Genomic DNA, 20,499 nt, shown 5'->3' with positions numbered 1-20,499 from the left:
CCTTGAGGGTTTATAAGCATAGGCTAAGCAAAAATTTATTCAGCTATTGTCTCATGTTTTAACTTGTTTAATTAGCGCTTAAATAAAACCCTGGGGGGGGGGGGGGTAAAGCTAATAATTTCATACATTTTCTATACTGCTTGGGTTAGGGGTATAAACTGGAGCCTATCCCAGCAGAGGTAACCTGACAATAGCCAGATTGATATTGTGATTCACTCGAGAGCTCCACGGTTATTTGCTCGGGAAAGGCGGGACATTCAGTACAATACTTCGAGCTAATTGGACAATGCGGCATTGTGCACGTTTGTTTTGACCAACCACGGCCACGGATGAAAACGTCTTTATTCTCGTCGAGGTGGGGGGGAAACCCCCACGAACATGTTTAACAGCTAAAAATGCACGACGCTCCTCTTCAACATTCAACAAGAAAACAGTGAGTAATTCTGCAAGAACATAATTGCAGCGTCCATTCGTCCATTTTTGGTTTGTTTGCCCCTGCGTCGGCGCTGGCTTCCTGGTTTCATCACAGCTGTTTATTCCACCGCAATGTCGCTCTGTGATTGGTCATTTGGATCGGTGGAAATCAACGGGCTCGGTACAAGATGTATTCTCCGGAGTTTGTGGACTCACAAATACCGCGATAATTCATCTTGCAGAGCAAGGTTAGCAGAGACGTAGGACTGGTCATCAGCCAATCGCGAGGCACCTATTATATTTGTACAGTATTGAATGTTTAACAATTTAATGATTCCTGCTTTGTACAATATGTATACAGTACCTGTGTGGCCAACTTCTCAGCTCTTTTGGAGACACAAAGCAGCAAACCCAAGCAATACTTTACCAAGCTGGTAACATGACTTTGCAATATTAGCTGCAGAAAACCAACATTTGTTGTGTTTACAGGAAGATTGTATTTTGTAATAGTTCTATATACAAGCAATCTGGCAAACGTTTTTATTAAACAACATTTAATGAATGTTAAGGATCTCCCAATCCCAGTCACATCAGCCCTGTTCTTATAAAGGCTAGTCTTAACAGAGTGGTCTATTGTGTGTGTGTGTGTGTGTGTGTGTGTGTGTGTGTGTGTGTGTGTGTGTGTGTGTGTGTGTGTGTGTGTGTGTGTGTGTGTGTGTGTGTGTGTGTGTGTGTGTGTGTGTTTTTTGCCAAGACTACGAAAAAATACTGATAAAAAAAATCCATATTGCATTTTCTCTTCCTGATCATTGAATATTACTGATAAAATAAAACAAACAAATATGTCAACACCGGGACTGGAAGAAAAAAAAATCACTGACCACACAAATAAACCTAAACCAAACTGACATGACCAGTGGCTGTACAATGACAAAGCTCAAACAGACTGAACAGAGTGCAACAAATTCAACATTACGTTGATCATCATCATGGCCTTGTTTTGATTCCATGGCATGTGCTGTTTAGGTAAAGATGAACTGATATTTAGATGGAGCTTCCTCTGCCCAATCCTCCTCTTGATCGACCAATTGTCCCTGACACGGGGGGGGAAAAAACAGTTTTTGAACATGGAGGCAATATAAAGTTCTGGTCATATTTTGTACAAGTAGCTCCAGCAATCCATTCTCAACTGTGCAAAGCACTTAATTTTCTTACCTCTGCGGCTAATCAGCATGCGTCCTTCGCCCCTCCCTCTGCTTCCTCTGCTGAATGGGGTGCTCACCACCGGTTGACTGGTGACCGCGCGCCTCTGAGTGACGCTGCTGGTGTCTGCAAATAGAGCAGATGGTGAGACAGGAGGGCACTAAACACTCCCCGTCACCTGCTTGCACCCTTCCTGCTATTTTAATGATGACTTTGAGGAGGACGACAGTAATGAGAACATTTCCATCTTGAGTCTATTCAAACATCTTACTGCACAATGTGTGGAAAATTGTAGAGGAATCAGGGTCTTGACTAGTGGATGGAAGTGATGCATCTTCACTCTGCTGTCCTGCAGCCTCCAGGTCCGTGTGGCCGTCCAAAGAAATCTCAACAGTTGGACTAAAAGAGACACGGAGATAAGCAGTCAGAGATAAGAGCTAACAACACAGAAATGTCCCAAAAAAAGTAGCTCACCCTTCTTCTTGTTCCATGAAGACCTCATCTACATCGTCACCTGGTGTGGACATCCCAGTCGAGGCAGTTACCATGGGAACGGACTGGGAGGCCATGTTGTCCCCGCTGTCTGAGGGCAGAGACTCCGTAAAGACCGTCACTGTCGTACAAAGTGAAGACACACGTCATGTGATTCTTTGATGCGCAATTATAAATGTGTGCACGACGTGGACGCACTCACCTGGTGCAGCCACCTGCAAAGGTGTTGTGGGGACACTTCTTCCTCCTCCATCCTCATCATGAGCAGCCAGGAACAGAGGAGACTCATACATGCCCAGACCTAATCACACAATAGCAAAGTCAGTGTGTTTCCACACCTACAACACTTTGCTTTCTGTGCTCTAAACCAGTTGACGTGTTTGTCAACTTGCTCTGGTTTTCTTTGTCTTTTTTTGTGCGTGCGTGCGCTTCACAAACCATGTGACATGCCTCTCTCTTCACTTATTGGTCACAATAATGTACGGAGTGAAAAAGTGCTAATAAAACGCAACATGGAGCTAAAAGTGTTCTATTTGTTGTGTCGTACCTCCTTGAGAGGCGAGCTGTCCCAAGTCCGAGTGCGACGCTGAGGTCTGAGGGAGCAGATCTTCAGGGGGCCCAAATCGAAACCTGGTGGACAGACCTGCAACCTGAGGGGAACTGAGGTGACAGACAGACATGGGTGGCGAATTTTGGCTCTAAGGGGCGCAAAACATTGTGATGTTCCGGTGTCAAAATGTTATCTCAGTAAGAAAGAAAGAAATATCTGCTTACTGTATAGCTTCAGCAAAGCCATCAGTACGGTGGGGGACAACCAGCGTAGGAGTACTTGGAACCATCCTGTCATCATCGTCAAAGAAATGTTGCTGTAATAGAAAAATACACATTTAAGCATAACTGCATGAGTATATAAAACAAGTTTTAATTTTAGAGTTTGTCAATGTATGTCCATTGTCCAAGATCAACCAAAAACGGCTGATGGACACATTTGTTATTTTGCTGTTTTTACAGTACTCATTTTGTATGTTCTCCAGTAACAAGAATTTGCTACCGTCCCATCCTACATCATTATAATTGCTTCCAATGAAGAATGGATATTTACAAGCCACTCATTCATCTTCTGGTTAATTTAAGCTTGTGATATCATCAAATAATTGCACTCATATTAAAATTTGAATCATTCATACTTTGTGTGCTACGTCAGCAACACCACTTTATTTGGCATGCATCAGTCTGAAAGAAGACCTTGGTCAAGCATCCACTCATGACATTACATTAAATGAAATGCAAGACTGTAACTTTGCTTTTTCAAGCAAGTAACAGCAATCAGCTGTTTTCCACTGGCATTCCCTTAGTAGCCAATGGACTCATTTGTTCACAGTCATCACATACAACAGAAGTTGGAAGCTTATCTACCAGTACAGAGCATCAATAAATAACAGAAAATACAGACATCCAATTAAAAAGGTTGCAAACTGTACAGCAAAAAAGGCAACAGCTTACCATAATGCCTATGCCCGGCGTCAACTGTGGTCCTCGACCTACTGATGGTCGTCGAAGTTGGGAGGACTGTCTCTGGATGACACACAGACGGACACAAAATAAACCTCACTATTTACAAGTCGAAACGCTCATCTTTGACTGGAGGTTGCATTAATGGTGCTTTTCCCGGGGAAAAAATGAAGCTAACAAATAAAATGCAGGTCCAAATTGCAGGCTAAACACAGCATTTATTTTGCATAGCTAGGTTTCTGGGCCACTGCACACAACATCACGTTTCAATTTCACTCCTTTATTCCCAAAATATTTGCTTTAATTTGCCTCCGTTTTGAAGGCATCTTTCTTAATAATACTGTAGCTTTAATATCAACATAATCTGCAGCAGTTTTCTGTCCCATGACGAATTGGGATGGAATGGTAAGTATTAAGCACATCTCTCAGCTGTCTCACTCAGAAATTAAGCAATGAGCCTCACTGTGTCAACATCTACTTGTTAACCATTGCCAGAGCACATCAACTTCCTACTGAATGAATTCATTACTGCTGCTCATGTATGAATCACTGCACTGACCACTGACCGTAGACCTACCTGTGTGTGTGGGGGTCCGAGCTCTGAAGCCGGGGGTTGGATGTACAGTCGTGGGGGGAGGGAGTGCGGGAGCTTTCGGGGTTGGGGTAGTCGGAGCGTAAGTGAAGAAGTAGAAGGGGAGGGTGTGGATGGGGAGGACGTTGGGGGCACGTGGACCGTCTCTCTTTGGGTTTCCGACTCGGTGATGCCGACGGCTTCACCTGGAGGAGAAGATAGACTGTCATTCGGAAATACAAGAATAAGGATCAAAATCTAAGACATTTTTGATGTTGCTCACTGCTGTGAGACGGCTCGGGGGTACACTGAGATTCATTCTCCTCCACGCTGGTGGGAACTGATGGCTGCTGTCCCTCCTCTTCAGCATCCCCATCTTCCTCATTGCTCTCCTCTCCGTCCTTCATAGCAAAGTTATTTGCATCATCCTCCTCCTCCTCCTCCTCGTCATCTTCATCGTCAACTTCCTCCTCTGCCACCTCCACTTTATACTATTAAGTAAAGTAGAGGCGTTAAGAGCAGACAACCCATCACACCTAGATGTTATGACAATAAGAAAAAAATGGGTGCACCTCCTCCTCCTCAGACTCTTCTTCACCCTCCTCCTCTTCTCCACCTGTGGTCTCCGGTTTCTCTCCCCTGCTCTCACGGCTTTCGCTGTCTGTGTCAATAACAATAACTTCGCGAGTCAGGCCCGACTCCTGAGGGGACGCTCGATCCGAAGGGACCGACTGGGACATGCCTTCCTCCTCTATGTCGTCATCTTCGGGGATAATGGGAAAATCTTCTGGAAGCTCCTGTACACCAAATATCAAAAGGATTTATTGCAGGCATCACATCAAATGAACCACCAAAGCAGATTTAATCATTCAATAGCATCAAATTTGAAATGTTTGGAAACTCTGGATCTCCCCATAATTGTTATTGGCTTACACATAATTTGTTATTGAAAAACACTCTAAACTGACCTGACTATTGTCAGGTGAATCTTGTCTTTCACTTTCATCTCTTAGATCTTCTATCTCCTCCTCACCTTCCATCTGTAACATAGTTGTAATGACAGTGACTAAAGTAAAATGATACAAAAATAAATTTATATTTGCAACAGACTTGGTTTGATTCTCATTTTTAGTTTTGTCTCATTAAGGTAGTGTCAATTTTTTTCTCTGATGGATCCGGTCACTATGTGAATGTAAAACTTAAATCAAAAGCTTATACAGTAGTAACGGTATAACTTACAAAAGGCTGGACAGAAAAAAAAAAAGCTTTGGTGCTATCATGCCTACTACTTGCTTTGAGAACAAGTTAACAAGACTTAAACGCATCTCTAATGGCAATAGAATTATCGTAGTGTTAAACTCGCTTCTTGATCTCAGTCAAATTTTTCTGACCACATAATTAATAAATGATGATGAATCTACTTGGTTCCTTAATTAGAGCATATAAAACCAGAATAGAAATCAAAGGCTAGACATTTTAGCATTTCAATTCATATCACAGAAATGAACTCTGAAACACAAATGCTTGTTGAAGACAAAATCTGAGACAATCCCAAAACCTTTTTCCATGACTATAGTGTAATGGAGCGCTTTCTGACATTTGCACATCAAATTATGCCAAAGAAACTAAAGGAGGAAAATTCAAGTCATTTACCTGGAGGACAATAGTTTGTCTCAGTCTGAGCTTTTTGGCAGTTGAAGGGGCGTGAGAACTCTCTGGTCTAATCTCCTCTTCCTCGATATCATCCTCTCTACTTCGCTTTGAACTCGCTGAAATCAAACAGAATATCATTTCACACCAATCTGGAGGTTACTGCACTTTCATTAGATGGTGCAACTGTGTGATGGCTTGAAGGACCAGATAATGCTTAAAAGATACCACATTGCTGCTTACATGCTCCAATGACAGCGGAAGATGTTGATGGTCGCTCTGTATCTATACTGCTGCCTACATCCTGACAAGTGGCCTGCTGCTGAGTGGGCTGGACAAATGCTGTAGCCTGCGTGCTGGTTGGTTGTGTTATGGATGCGGGTGTGTTAAGACTGGACATGACAGTGTGGGCAGCGGCTCCTGCAGTCATCAACACTAAAAACACAACCATTGAGAATACTTTAGGCCTGACCATTTTCAGTTCCACGGAAAATGTAAAAATAAAATAAAAAATCGTACCCTCTTGGCTCTCGGTCTGTGTAGTTGGCATTACAGTGGCAGTAGGTGTTGGCATGGAAATAGTTGCTGGGGTAACCATAGGTCGGATGCTGGCACGGGGTGTTGACTTGCTGCCAGGGGAAGGGCTCGGTTTGTTGCTCGGAGATGGGGTACTTGGCGTGGGCCGGATATTGGCAGTGGGTGGTTCAGATAGGCTTGAGCTGCTCAATAAATAATGAATGTTAGTAGAAGACATTTAACATTCAAACTTGTCAATTTCTTTTTTATTATAAAACAATACCTGAAAATTCTAATGTTTTTAAGTTTTATTAATAAAAGGCTACAACAACAAACGCAAATTCACTATGTATTGCTGTACTAGCAGCACAAACACCATAACAAGGGTAACAACAACGCTTTAATATGGTGAGGTCACTATGGTAATGCTTATGAATGAGCCCCACAAAAACGGTGGTATTTTGTAGATATAAATAAATGTGAAGCCACATTTTTATGTAACTATATTAGCAGCGCCCTCCTTAAATGAACTAAATTGGCGCATTTAATAGAGATTAGCATCAGCGCGTCAAGAGTCTTATCATAAACAGAGAATCCGGTCACTTTTCAAAATAAAATATTCTTAAGCCTTGGCTAATCAATTAACCGGAAGTATAGTAAGTTTTTTAATTTTTACTTATTAGTTTATTCATTCGTTTTTTTTAACTGTACGGCCCAGTGGTTGGGGACCACTGGTCTAGACAATAGGATTGCAAACTAGCAGCCAACCTACTATTGTCCCTTTTTATCCGAAGGAACGTTACTAAGTTTACGTTTTGCAGTGGGTAACCTTTACACTTGAGGCACATGGAATATTTTCAAAAATGAGGTTTGAGGTGCATGCGTGACAACTTATTACATACTCATCATGAGTGTGTTTATTATGTAATTTATTAATATTACAGTAGTTTACTGATTTGTATGCCTGAATGGCCATTAATAGTTGTACTCCGCACACAAATATTTTATTTCAGATTATTTGTAATAATATGCTTAGAAACACTGTACGAACGAATCAGAGGCTGACGATCTCTGACTCAATTTGATTCTTGTCAGATCACAAAACAATAGTTTCTGCTGTGGCATGAATCTGGGAGTAACAGACCTGCTCCTATCCTGGGCTGGACTCTTCAGAGAGATTTGTCTTTGGTCTACAGATCTGCTCTGATCACCCACCTAAGTACAGAAACAACTTTAAATGACAAATCAATAGCAGATGATGCTTATGTGACGATGGGCATTTTATTTTATTTTAAAAGCAAGGACACATGTAGCCTATGCGATATTTTCAGGTTGGAATACTACAATTAATAAGACTGTTACGCTAACCTTCAAAGCACTCTGGTCCTGGGATTCCTCTCTGGTCTCAGCATGAGTTTGAGTCTCTCTCAGTTCCCGGTCAAGCCGAAGAAGTTTTCCTTCATACTGTGACTTCAAGGCATTCATCCTTACCTCGAGTTCCTCCTTACTCTGCTTGATATCTTCCACCTCCTTGCTCAGATTTGCTTTTGCAGCTGAATAAAAAGCACCACCAGTTAAAAAAAAGTTTGCATTATAACTTAGCTTAACTTATGTTTGGGTATACAGTCACATGTGGAACCTACTATTCAGCTGGTTGATTTTAGTCTTGGCTCCCACAAAGGCTTTCTTAGTCTTCTCCTCTTTGTCAGCCATCTGTTGTCTGAACTGCTCTTCCTTGTTCTTGCTCTCAGACAGCTGGAAGAAAGTATTACAATTTCTAGTTTAAATACTCTGTTTTAAAAAAAATTAACACATCGGAAAGTTTGAGATTATTGGTCTCAATCATTGGAGGGCAGTTTGCCTTGTAAAGACTCAGTTGACCTCTTTAAACTGCAGTCAAAAATGTACCTCCTGTCTGAGTTTTGCAAGCTCCTCGAGCAATGGCTGATTTGCATCAGTTGCAGCGTTATCATCACTGGCCTGGCTGGACAGATTCTGCTTCATCTGTGCAGCTCTGAGAGCTTCATTGGCTTGGTTTATTTCTTGTAGCTGTTCTTGAAGGCGCGTATTTTCGCCTTCTTTGGAAGACATCATCTGACAAACGGAATCATTTTTTTGAATGAAAATTCGCCTTTTTGTGTACAGCATAATGTCGTTTAGAGTATTCCTTACCGTATGGAGAGTGTCCACCTGGCCTTGGAGCTCAGACACCTATGAAGCAGATCCAAAATGCAGTATTATTATTGTTTTTACCTTAACATACATCTGTGCGGCCCGGAACTAAATAGAAGACTGGTGGTTTGGGACCACTGTCCTAGTGGACAACAAAAACCAGGGGCACCAACTCACCTGACTCTCTGCTTGGCTCAAAGCGGTTTTAAGATTGTTAATCTCCTGTTGGTGTGTCTCCTGGACTTTTTTCTGATTGGCAAGGTTTTGCTGTAGTGAATCTTTAGCCTGCTGGTGCTCCTTCTGCATTAGTTGAATCTGGTTTTGACGGGCCTGAGCCTGACACTGGGATGATTTCAGTTGGTTCTGTATCTGTAATTTAGACAACTAGTTTAGTTTGATTATTGTTAAAATCGTATTTGGATAGTCTCAGGAACACTAGCCGGGTTTACATGGAGCCTTGCATTCCGATTTAAATGAAACTGAATGACCGAACGGAATGAAAATGCTCCAAATATTTTAAACACCTCAATTTGAATAAAAAGGCTGAACCCTTATTGAATTTCATTCGGCTTCACAGGGCTGGTACGGTGTATTAATTTTACCATTTCGAACAAACGTCATAAAAACAGTTCCATCGGAAGAGCCAGGATGTGTGCGATCTGCACGCTTGAAAATAACAGCGCCTACCAGAGTTTGTCTGCGATAAGAGACCATGTTCTAAAGTTGTTGTAACGTGGTGTTAAACCAATCCCAACTATTGTGCTAAATAAAGCTCTATCTTGATAAGTAACGTGATGTTTACATCAATCTGCACATCACTTGGTTGTAAAACGACTGTTCTGATCAATGTGGTGGCGTATGAAAACAGCAGGACAGAATTTATCCCCTTACATGTGAACAAGTGACCAGAGATCTTCAGCTGGAATGATTTCAATTGGAATGACAAAAAAGCAACTGTATGTTTTTTGAGGAAATATGACAGCCGGTTTTCTAGTTAAGCAGTGCTTACCTGCTGTGTGTGCGTTTTAGCTTGTTGAAGCTCTTTCTGACTCTGCTGCAATTGTGTCTGTGTCTGGGACAGCTGGGCTTGAACCTACAGAAACACAAATAAAAATGTAAATCGTTAAGGCTACTTCTCAAATGTCACAGATTAAAAAATGCACATGGTGGCTTTGGGGACCGATTTGGATCTCAACCACTATAACAGAAAACTATGTAAATACGTTAAGAAAAAATACACACCCTCTGTACTTTTCTCTACACCTCTTCCTCAGACCAAAAATATGCTTGTGGTTACAGTACCTGTGTAAGCTGATTCTGGTTCAGTGTCAATTGATTTTGGATCTCCTGCAACTTTTCCTTGGTCTGCTGGTTTTCCTTCTGGGCGTTCTGAAGCTCCTGCTCAGAGTTTTTGGCCTGGAAAAAGTAAACCAATTTTACTGGCACCACCACACTACAACTTCATCAGTATATTAAAAGATTAGCTGTAACAGCTGCTCTATGTACTCTGGACAAATCCCTAACTACTTCCAGTGGAAATGGAACATAAATAGAAAAGAAGAAAAAAAAAAAGTAGTCGAGGGTAGCCCAAAAATGTGCCTATATTCATGATTCAACCTGTAAATATTCCACAAACTATGATTCCAAACCAGTCAAATTCATACTCATTTCACTAACATAATAAAGCCTTACAGATGTTTTTATTTAGGGGGGGTATCACAAGGGCGCTTGTACACAACATGCAAAGTTTGTCGACATGTATGACTTTAACATAGTACCTTGTTAACACAAAGTACTACTTTCTTATTCTAAGAGGCGTTGGCGCCCCCTTATGGTGCCAATACAAGAGTTTTTCAGCAAATGGGTGGGGATGAAAAAATAAAAACATTACAGATGAATTTGTACATGTCAGATTAATTTTAATTTAACGCTAATAAAACCATCATTTTTGTGAGGAGCACACAAAAGCCAATCGAATCCAAACCCTTGAGAACTATTAAATTATTGTGTAATTAGTGCTGCCATAAACGACTATTTTGCTAGTCGACTAATAACCAGCAGTAGTTGCGATTAGTCGACTAATCAGAACATATCGTCGCTGTCTTGTGAAAAACATTTATGTACTTTTTTTTGGCATGTAAGTGTTTTTAACAGGACAGCGACAATATGTAAATAGCAGCATATTGCACCAACAAGCGGCTGCTCTTTTTAAAAACATCATTAGTTTACATTTTGAATTATTTAAAAGTATGTACAAATTAACAATTAAGATTATAGTACATTGAAATTGGAGTAGATTTTGCACCTTGCACCATAATTTCTGACATGTTTATAAATTGATGGTGATACTGTGGCTTTAAAATTTTTGGGCTGTGAATCTTTAGTGTATTTTAAAATTGAACCAAAAACTATGCAGAGTAGCACTAAAACTATGAACATATTTACAATATTTCACTCTTCTTGGGGACTAAGCATTTTTTTTTTGTAATGTAGGCCTAGAAGGTAGTGAAATCAGATGAGTAAAATTAGGAAAATACACTGTTCTGAACACAACTAAAATGAATACTTGCTTTGTTTTGCTTCACTAGTATGTGTAACTTAAAAGCAGTAAATTAATCTACACAAACAAAATGTGGTATGCACCTGAAATGAAGAAAAAGAAAGAAAGAGATCCTTAAAGATTATGAGGAATTTATATTTTTAAGCACTGTTTTGCATATTATAACAAACTATTCTGCGCTTTATTGTAATGTGTTGCTGTTGAGTCTTGCTATGTCCGAGTTTATAAACGCAACACTGTGCGTGGCTGAACCTCGCGAGTCAAAAGAGAGAAAAAGACCTCTGTGAGGGCGCACGTTCGATGTCAACGCGGTCGGTGACCTACAAAAACTGTTTTGGTTATTAATAAACGCAAGTTTGCTGACTAAAGCCTCCGTAATCCATAATAGACCTAACAAATATGTTAGCATGCCAAACGGAACATCATTTTACACACACGGTGCTAATGCTAACTTCCAGACATGACTATAAAAACAACACAATGCCAAAAATGCTGTTAGGCATCAGCCACAACATGCTTCCTTTTTAAATGCTGCTTTTGGGTGAAATGTGCCTGAAGTTTCAGGTTCTGTTGCGAACATGGGTTAGCCATGACACTTCACTACCCATAATGCTTTTCTTTCCATGACCCGGATGAACACTACTGTGCATGGGCGTCACAGAGGGGCATCCAGCCCCGGGAGAAGTGCGAGACGAGCAGAACGGCAAATAAATAAATGCATAAATAAACGACTCGTTGACTATTAATTGGCGACCGCTTTGAACGTCGACCTCGTCGAGACTAGTCGACAAATCTTGGCAGCCCTAACTGTGTTGCAGCTTGACTGACTGAGAGTGCCTATGTAACATGAATATCTTACGTGTGAACTGTTTTCTTAAATTTACTGCACATCCCGCTTTCATTACGACTGCACGGTGATGTATGCTTGTAGGGGTTCAAAATGCTGCTTACTTGCTGCATCGCCTCTTTCAATGTGGTCAGCTCCTCTTTGACCTTGTTCATCTCTTCTTGACTTTTAGCGAGTTCCTGCTGCTCCACCTGACTTGTTTCACCTTGTGTTTTAGCTGAAGTTTCCCCCACCAGCTAGAAAACATAGATGGCCTTAAGACAGCAGTTCATAACATGATAACCCAGTGCTGCAAAGTGCAGACCCACCTTATCATGCTCGACTTTTAGCTCTTCATACTGGGTCTTGTAGCGGCGTCCTATCTTTCTCACTTGTGCGATGGTCCTGTTTTTCTCCAGAATATCATTGTTTTTTGTTCCTATTTCTTTCTTCAGTGTGTCTCTCTCTGCTGTTAGGCGGGTCACAGACTCTCTAAGGCTTTTCACCTGAGACTGGGCTGAGTTGGTGCTGGTGCTCAATCTGGGAGGACATGGGATGAAATTTAGGGCACGTGCAATAGACGTTTAACTAATTAACTAACTAAGATCCACAACACACAGAATGGAACTTAAAAAAACATTAACAGCATGGTATATGCAATTTGGTCACATAATTTTGGCGGCATATAGTCAAAGTTCACTGAATGATACTTTAGTGGATCGTAACGTGGATCTTAGCGCATTTATGTTTGTTTTTACTTGGCTAGCTCAGTCTTCAGCTTGGCTGTCTCTTCAACAAGTTGGGAGATACGTCTCTGCTGTGTTTCTCTCTCGGCAGTGAGTTTTTGCTTTTCCTCAGCATCACCATCTTTCTGCTGGCTAACAAGGTGCTGTGGAGTTGGATGGATAGAAAATGCAGATTTGATGTACAAAGTTCTGTGTAACAACATAAGGAACAGAGGTTCAACTACCATGGATCAAAAGTAATCAATCAATCACTCACTTCATTTATCCCCTGAGGACAATTAAAATAAAAAAATATATTTAAAAAAAATCACAGAAAGCAGAATTGTAGAGATTGAGGCAAGAATGCTGCGTTGTATGTTAATAATTTCTCTCCAGGAAAACACAGTGATGTACCGGTTACTATTCATGCAACAGAAAAGTCATGGTTTTCTGCAAATATCAGTTTTGTGCTTAATTAATCAGGCCCCGGTTTCACACCAACTAAATTTGTGAGTACTTCGAGAGAGAGGTCATCATTATTAACTCATTCACTCCCAGCCATTTTCACTGAAGCAACCCCCTTCACTCCCGGCTGTTTTACTGGATTTTGACTGATTTTGCAAGACCCACATCATATTCTGTTCTGTTGCTATAAAACATGGACCCTACCAAAAGAAAGAATAGATTCTCTTCTTTCATTGAAAAAAAATTATATTTGTATCTGTTTCCGTTTTGTAGCTATTAGCATTAGAATATAGCTATGTTTCATCATTATTCACAAACGTGTTGAAAACACTGGGGAAAAGAGCTTGTTGCAACATGGCCCTGGCTGATCTCTTATACTCTGCTGCTACCTGTTGGCTGATTTTTGTAATAACTACTATTGTTTTATGCGACCTCTTCGGGTCAGAAGCTGCATCAAAGCCTTCTGTATGCTCTAGCATAAAAAAACATTTTTAAAAAAACTAACAAAAAAAACGTATACATAGGTTTTTGGGAGTTAAGAGAAAAAGTACCGGTTTTTAAAAATGTATTTTAACGTTTTTGGATTTGAATGCGTTAATAATCTAGAACACAAGTTTACTCTATAGGATAAAGCTAGTCATTAATTGTACTTAAGACTTACCTGTACTTTGGCTTTCAAGTGTTTAACGTCGTCTTCTAACAACTTTTTATCAGCCTGCAGGGAGCCATTTCTGTCAGAAAGATGAGACAATGACTCATGTAGTGGGCTAATGTTGGACTCCAGCTTCTTCACCTGATTGACAATAGAAACAACGGGGCGTCAGAATGTAGCTGAATAAAAATCAAGACACCAATTCTAAAAAAACACAAATCTAGAATTTTAGTTATATGGGTATATAATCCATTAGAGAAATTTAAAACGTGATTGTGGTAATTATCAACGCTGTTAGGTAAAGGTCTGCATTGCAAATGCAAATCTGTTCTCAATTGCCTTACCTGGATGGATGGATATATAGATATAGATGGATATATAGATAGATAATAAAATAAAATATTAATGACAAAATTGTACCCAGAGGATACGCTTACTTTTGCTTGTGTTTGCTGCAGCTCCTGTTCCAATTTCTCTCTCTCCATTTTCAGCATCTTGTTGGTCTCTTGTAGAGTGCTGACATTCCCCATGTTCTTCAGCTGAGCTTCTTTATGAGCCAGTGTCTTCACTATGGTCTGAGAGCATGACAAAATCTGTGTTTGTGTCTATTAATAGCCCACCCTTCCTCACAGATAATTTCTGGACATTTCCGAACTAATTTGCTGCTTTGATCATAAATTAGATGTTCAAATAATTTTGTTGAGCTATCCACAAATTCCTTTCCTACCTGCAGCTTCTCTCTCTCAGCATTCAAAGCTTCCTGAAGCTCCTTAAGTTCCCGGTTTTGGTGTTCCACTCGTTGTTTGTAGCGGAGAGCTTCTCCCTCAGAGGCTTCACCTCGAGCCACAGCAATCTCCTTCTCTTTCCGCACAAACCTACAACATGCATAGATTGTTCAAATTCAGTTGGCCGCTACTAAACAAAATTAAACACCGAACTCCATCTTCCTCAACCATCTTTTGAAGTGTATGTAACACTAACATACCTGAGTATTTCTTGTATCTGCTCAAGCGTCTTCCCTTCCTCATTGAATGACAGGTCAAGCTGTTGCTGTGGTTGCTGTTGACGACTCCTTGCAGCCATTTCATCCATCTGTATGTGCAGGAGATCGTTCTGTTTTCCCAGCTCTTGACACTGCCGACTCTGACTAGCCAATTCATCCTGAGAGAATCAAAGTAAATACCAATGGGTGATACAAAAACGTTTTAATAAAAGATATGTAGTGGTAGTTTCTGTGTAAAAGGTTCCAGAGTCATTCCTCCCACCTTCAGCTGATTCTCCAAAGTTGTCCAGCCTGCAGTTTTCTCCTGTAAGAGTGAGTTGGACTTGTTCAGTTGTTCCTCTTGCTCGCTTTTCCGTGCTGCTCCTTGATGCAAAGTTTTCTTTAACTCCTTAAGGACTTCCACATCTGCAGCATGAAGCATCAGCTCTCGCTCGTATTTCGCTTGAGCCTCACCAGCTTGCTTAGTCTAAGACAGAAAATAAAAATTTTGCTCCAGTAAATCCAGCACGACGACAGATATACACAATTAACAAGTCTACCGGTACTTAGTTTAGTTAAAAATAAAAAAAAATAGGTAGCTTTATGGAGTTATACTCTTAACATGCAAACAAACAAATCCAAAATAAATTGCATTTTGTGCTAGAGGACAATACTGAGAATGATTAAACAAAATTAGCTAAGACAAGGAGGTATCTGTGAAAAATGAGGCTGCAAGGGCGCACTCACCCGTGGCCAATTCTAATTACACAATGCTTGAGTGCGATTATTCCTCCTGGCCCAGTGCCAGGGCCAAATTAAGCATACACGTGCAGTCTTCCCACTTTGTGTGTCAATGAGAAATGCCTACCGCGCATATGCCCTGCCAGTAGAAAGAAACTAACTCAAGTCGGTAACAACTGTGTGTGTGTGTGTGTGTATTTACTTGTTACCTGCAGCAGGCTCTCCTGTATGGCTTTTTGCTCTAGGGTGACAGCTTTAGCAGCTCTCTCCAGTGCCTCCTGCTGCTCTACTTGGCTGGTCTTTAAACTGCGCTGCAGGTCACTCAACTGGAAAAGACACCCCAAAAAAAAGCACAACACTTTATACTACATTTCTAATTAATGTAACCAATGCTTCAAGTTGAGTGGTTACCAGTACCGCACAGGGGAATGTTTAAAAAAAAAATCTGTCAGGTTCAGCTGCAAGCAAAACCAAGTACAGTAATTTCTGGACTATAGGGCGCACCTTACCATAAGCCGCGCTAGCTAAATTTTGGGGAATACTAGAGTGTATTACACATATAAGCCGCACCCAACTGTAAACCGCAGGTGTTTTAATGTTACAGCACCAGGTTCCCACTACTTTCTTTTCCATAATGAGGGCCTCTCCTACTGTATTTGGGCTCACTTGGTTTGTTTTGCTCTGCCTGCGCTTCCTTTATAGTGCGCCCCCTTGTAATCTGATGGACAAGCCGCACCTTTGTATTAGCCGCAGGGTCGAATGCAAGTGAAAAATGTAGTGGCTTATAGTCCAGATATTACTGTACACAGGAATAAAGGCTAATCAAGACAGGCATGGCAGCTTTACTTGTATAGCACATTGCACATGCAACTTGTTGTGCTTAATACTAGTAGTAGAATGACAACAACAAGGCTCCACACTGTAAATTAAATATTCACATTTCTCTCAATTTTCACTGTATTACTGAAAAATAATTGCAGAAAGGATAGTATTTTCAATTTACATTTTATTGTGAAAGTTTCGACAACATAAACCCCAAGTATAAGATATACTGTACATCTTAAATATATATATTTATACGAGAGAGGAAGAGAGAGAGAGAGAGAGAGAGAGAGAGAGAGAGAGAGAGAGAGAGAGACGGAGAGCAAAAGAGCGAGTGAGGGGGCGAGAGAGAGAGAGAGAGAGAAAACTGTGTTCGCTCAGCACGGACTCTTGTGTTTTGGCAAGTTACGGCCAACAGTAACCATTGCAAATTGGCATTATATAATTGCCATGGTGATGAGCCAACTCTCCCCCCTGGCTTTGTTCCTTGTTCCGGAAACGAAAAACAAATTCCTGAATCTCCACTCTGTGGCGTCCTAGCCAATAGCAGCCGTAGTGACACCCCGACTTAAAGTGAAACTCCAGCACATTTTCAATACAACCTGATGTAAGAAGGCAAATGCACGAGCAGCACCCCACTGTCGCCTGACACAGAAGTATGGGGTAGATGCCACGGACTTCCGACTTTTACACATCAGCGGCGTTTCCGGCCACTGCCAACACTCCACCCCCCAACCGCGCGCTCCCCGCTCATCGGCGGGAGGGCGTCATGGCTATCTGAAATGCTTCGGACATTGAGACAGACACTACACACTCACAGCCTGGCACCAGCCGACGAGAACGCGCAACCGAGGGGCACAAAGGCGGAAGCGCAAGTACTGGGACGCGGCCCACACGTCGCAAACCAGAAACGGAAACAAAGTAGATGGGTGAAAATCCGGAAGTCCTGCCTCCTCAGTGGCATATAGTCCATAACGAGGCCTTAAGTGTGGAGCACAAGTGTTGTGACGGCAACAACCAAAAAGTCGATTTTTTTTTAATGGGTTGAGTGGATTAAAAGTTTATTTGCACTCTCTTTCTCAAATTTTAAGGGCAAAATGCGACAATTTAGGTACAGCTTGGAGCCCTGGACACTAAAACTTAAGAATAACCAACAAACATTTTAATTCTGGATGTTCCGGCAAAGGCACCATATTTATATCTAGGTTGGGTTTAGTGGAGAACCAGGAAATGAGGTGTGCATGAACGTGAATGCAGCTACAGCAGACGGCTTATTATTGACAACAGCCTCATTAAATGAGATACATTTAGTCGGATGGTCTTATTTATTAGGAGGAGAGATTGTGGTACTAATGGCGCAGAAGTGGGTTGCAAAGCAGACATGGTTTTGAATCGGCTGGGTGAGTTGGAGAAGAGTGTTGAAAAAACGGACCTGTGCAGGTCAATTTACAATAAATGCTGAGGGCTGGAACAATGGTTGAATGTGAATGTGGATTTCCTACAAATTTACTCAAGTGTGTGACAAGACCTACTTGTTTTTCAAGTGTGTCCAAAGCCTTCCTCCTGTCCTCTTGTGCTAGCTGATTCTTTTTCTCCACCTCTAATATTCTGTTTTCCATCTGCTTCTGGATATCTTCTGACTCCTTGAGTCTCATCTCAAGAGGAGAGCGTTGCTGAGAGGACATCAAGAAAAGATGTGAATCCGCATGACTGTGTTTGTAAAAAGAATTGGCATCAACTTTACCTCTTTCTCATTCTTCAGACTATCTTCCAAAGTCAGTACCACAGCCCTGTACTGCTCAACAGTAGCATTAGCATTGTTTAGCTGTTCTTCTAATTTGCTGTTCTGTTCCTCTGCAGCACTTAGGTTACTTTTGACCTCGGCCAGCTCGGACATGGCAGGCTGCTGAGTGGTTTGAACCGGAGAGCGCACTGAAAATACATCGGGAGAAATAGTGAAAAATGCATTGACTACAAGGTAACATTGTTTCACTCAAAGGAAACCGTTACCTCTGACAGGTGTTCTAAGAGTTGCCGCTCTGGTAACTGGGGTGCTAACACCCTCAGATGAGGTGGAAGCCAATTGAGCTTTTAGCGCAGCTACCTGCTGTTCAGAGTTCTTCAACAACTCTCTTGTCTTCTGCTGCAAGGTGTTACGTGTCTGAAGTTGTTTTTTAGCTTCTAGCAACTGAGCCTAGATTAAAAAAAAAAAAAAAGGAATTGGACATAAAAGAAATGATTACCATCTACAATCTTTGTTCAACTGAAATGTTAAAATACATATAAAAGGTTACGTACATCCATATTGCGTCCAAGGGCATGTCTCTGGGCTACTTCTTGCTCCAGCCGAGTCTTCATTGAGGCCAGTTCTGTTTCCAGAGTCGCAATCTTACTGTCAAGTCGCTGACGCATGGCTGTGTCTGTATGTTCCATGGTTAACTAGACAATTAAGAGAAAAAGTGAAAATAATTTAAAGGGACATGATGTGGAAAATTTACTTTTTACTTAAAGATGCTCTATTTAGCAATGTACCCTAAAACATCTTTACAATTGCCTTTTTACTTGACCATTTATGAATAAAAACATCTTCTAATTAGCAGATAAACACTTTAGCTTTTCACAATGGGTACTACTGCAAGCCTCTGGCCAATAGTTTTCAGACTGGATTTGGGTTTCAATTTCCCACCCTCTGTCTGTGGATGTGATGTCAAACGTGCAGTGTGTCCGTGAAGAAGGGAGTGTGTGCAGATTTTTGGCCACATGTAGCAGTAACTATTCGAAATTCAATTTCCTGCATTGAGCAGCATTAATAAATAGTTGGGAATTGATGTGCCTACCCAGCCATCAAGTGTGACATTACAGTACACAACAAAGTAATTTTTTGTGAGCTACATTTTTTTTTCAAAACGTGTCTGAGAAATGTGTTCCAACTTTTGTCTCACTGTGACAAAAGTGGGACTACTCTAAAATAGACAGAACTGCATATCCAAGACATAATCACCCACCCCAAAATTTATTGATTTCTTTTTTTTCTTTTTTAACAAAACGCCTAGAAACCATTTTAAATTGTGGGGGGAAAAAAACGTAATTGCCCCCTCAAGGCAGTGAAAATGCATTTAACATTTGTGTAATAAGAATTATGCAGCTTAAACCACACGTTTTTAGCCATCCAACCTATCCAAGGAGCCTGACATTTAATGTGCACTATCCCCTGCTGTTGGCTGAAACTGAAGTCATGGGTTCGCATTGCGAACGTCACGTTACCAAACCCAGTAAAAAGGTGAGCGCCGACATAGAATATGATTGCAAAGAAAACTTTTGGCTTGCCTTCCATAATGCCAATAACTGCAGTCAGTACCTGTGTCTTGACTACATATAATTTTGCCACAGTCTGCTACTAATCGTCTAACAGAAAGGCGGACTGTGCGGGGCTCAGCTCAAGCTCCACCATACCAACCAATCTAGCCCATAAGCATTTTTTGTAAATACAAAAGTGGACTCATGACATGTCATGAGAACAGAGGGATACTACCTGTATGGTCTTGAGGTTGGTGAGTAGTAGGTTTTGGTTACGTTGCTCTGCCAGCACGTCCTCTTTCTCTCGATATAGTCGACTCTCTGCTTGTTTTAACATGTCTCTTTCTTTAGTCAAGTTTTCAACTCGCATCTACAGACAAGGATAAAAAGTGCAATAGCAGTTGGGCACGAACATTAAACTGGGTGCATAATAGCTAGACCCTCTCAGTGTGGAAACACATCTCAGTAACTTGTTTGTAGATTATTCAGTGAAAGAGAAAATGAACTAAGACACACAAACAGGTGTAGTGTGAGCCTCTGGGAGAAAAAAAATGTTTTTCAACAATTAGTGTCACAATATTTGGTTGTTATATTAAAACCCTAAGTGGGTTAAGTCGAGAATGTTGTACTGCACACCTCCTCAAGTGCCAGTTTTTCATTAGCTTGCCGCAGGTCTTGAGTCATAGTGTGGATTATCTGCTCATGCCATTGAACTGCCGCAGCCAGTTTTTGGTTCCTGCCCTGGAGGGCCGAGGTCTCTCTACGAAACGCCATGACACTCTCTTGAAGCATCTCATACCTATCATAAAAAGAGATACAATACAAAAAGTCATTCATAAAAACATTACAAAAAGACAAGATTTTAACAATAAGATATTTGGATCTGATAAGATATATTT

At 41.1% G+C, this 20,499-nt stretch overlaps 1 protein-coding gene across 4 annotated transcripts in view; it reads right to left on the bottom strand.

Annotated features, from left to right (window-relative positions):
• Positions 1-940: 940 nt before the first annotated feature.
• Positions 941-20,499, bottom strand: part of LOC147181856 (nucleoprotein TPR-like) — a 31,985-nt gene continuing 12,426 nt past the window's right edge. Inside the window, exons 18-55 of one of the 4 annotated variants that reach the window (XM_086095059.1) lie at positions 20,237-20,399; positions 19,836-19,970; positions 18,602-18,742; positions 18,314-18,497; positions 18,048-18,235; positions 17,836-17,976; positions 15,691-15,807; positions 15,024-15,227; positions 14,744-14,919; positions 14,486-14,633; positions 14,196-14,333; positions 13,768-13,899; positions 12,675-12,805; positions 12,246-12,456; positions 12,042-12,173; positions 9,833-9,946; positions 9,540-9,623; positions 8,708-8,899; positions 8,531-8,569; positions 8,267-8,452; positions 8,002-8,113; positions 7,727-7,911; positions 7,503-7,573; positions 6,362-6,561; positions 6,086-6,277; positions 5,846-5,961; positions 5,161-5,232; positions 4,765-4,989; positions 4,476-4,683; positions 4,199-4,398; positions 3,613-3,684; positions 2,884-2,975; positions 2,657-2,769; positions 2,312-2,410; positions 2,092-2,230; positions 1,889-2,016; positions 1,630-1,743; positions 941-1,508 (exon numbers count right to left, since the gene is read on the bottom strand). In XM_086095059.1, the coding sequence (XP_085951185.1) occupies positions 1,459-1,508; positions 1,630-1,743; positions 1,889-2,016; positions 2,092-2,230; positions 2,312-2,410; positions 2,657-2,769; positions 2,884-2,975; positions 3,613-3,684; positions 4,199-4,398; positions 4,476-4,683; positions 4,765-4,989; positions 5,161-5,232; positions 5,846-5,961; positions 6,086-6,277; positions 6,362-6,561; positions 7,503-7,573; positions 7,727-7,911; positions 8,002-8,113; positions 8,267-8,452; positions 8,531-8,569; positions 8,708-8,899; positions 9,540-9,623; positions 9,833-9,946; positions 12,042-12,173; positions 12,246-12,456; positions 12,675-12,805; positions 13,768-13,899; positions 14,196-14,333; positions 14,486-14,633; positions 14,744-14,919; positions 15,024-15,227; positions 15,691-15,807; positions 17,836-17,976; positions 18,048-18,235; positions 18,314-18,497; positions 18,602-18,742; positions 19,836-19,970; positions 20,237-20,399 (5,344 nt within the window). In that variant the 3' untranslated portion in view covers positions 941-1,458. The remainder of the gene's footprint in view (positions 1,509-1,629; positions 1,744-1,888; positions 2,017-2,091; positions 2,231-2,311; positions 2,411-2,656; positions 2,770-2,883; positions 2,976-3,612; positions 3,685-4,198; positions 4,399-4,475; positions 4,684-4,764; positions 4,990-5,160; positions 5,233-5,845; positions 5,962-6,085; positions 6,278-6,361; positions 6,562-7,502; positions 7,574-7,726; positions 7,912-8,001; positions 8,114-8,266; positions 8,453-8,530; positions 8,570-8,707; positions 8,900-9,539; positions 9,624-9,832; positions 9,947-12,041; positions 12,174-12,245; positions 12,457-12,674; positions 12,806-13,767; positions 13,900-14,195; positions 14,334-14,485; positions 14,634-14,743; positions 14,920-15,023; positions 15,228-15,690; positions 15,808-17,835; positions 17,977-18,047; positions 18,236-18,313; positions 18,498-18,601; positions 18,743-19,835; positions 19,971-20,236; positions 20,400-20,499) is intronic. The other 3 variants (XM_086095076.1, XM_086095068.1, XM_086095082.1) reach the window with 3 other exon arrangements.

The sequence above is a fragment of the Leptonotus elevatus genome, chromosome 1, assembly GCF_054856555.1.
Source record: "Leptonotus elevatus isolate MCC_2025b chromosome 1, RoL_Lele_1.0, whole genome shotgun sequence".
Lineage (NCBI taxonomy): Eukaryota > Metazoa > Chordata > Actinopteri > Syngnathiformes > Syngnathidae > Leptonotus > Leptonotus elevatus.
The sequence above is the reverse complement of the archived record's forward strand: the minus strand, read 5'-3'. Positions and strand labels throughout refer to the sequence as shown.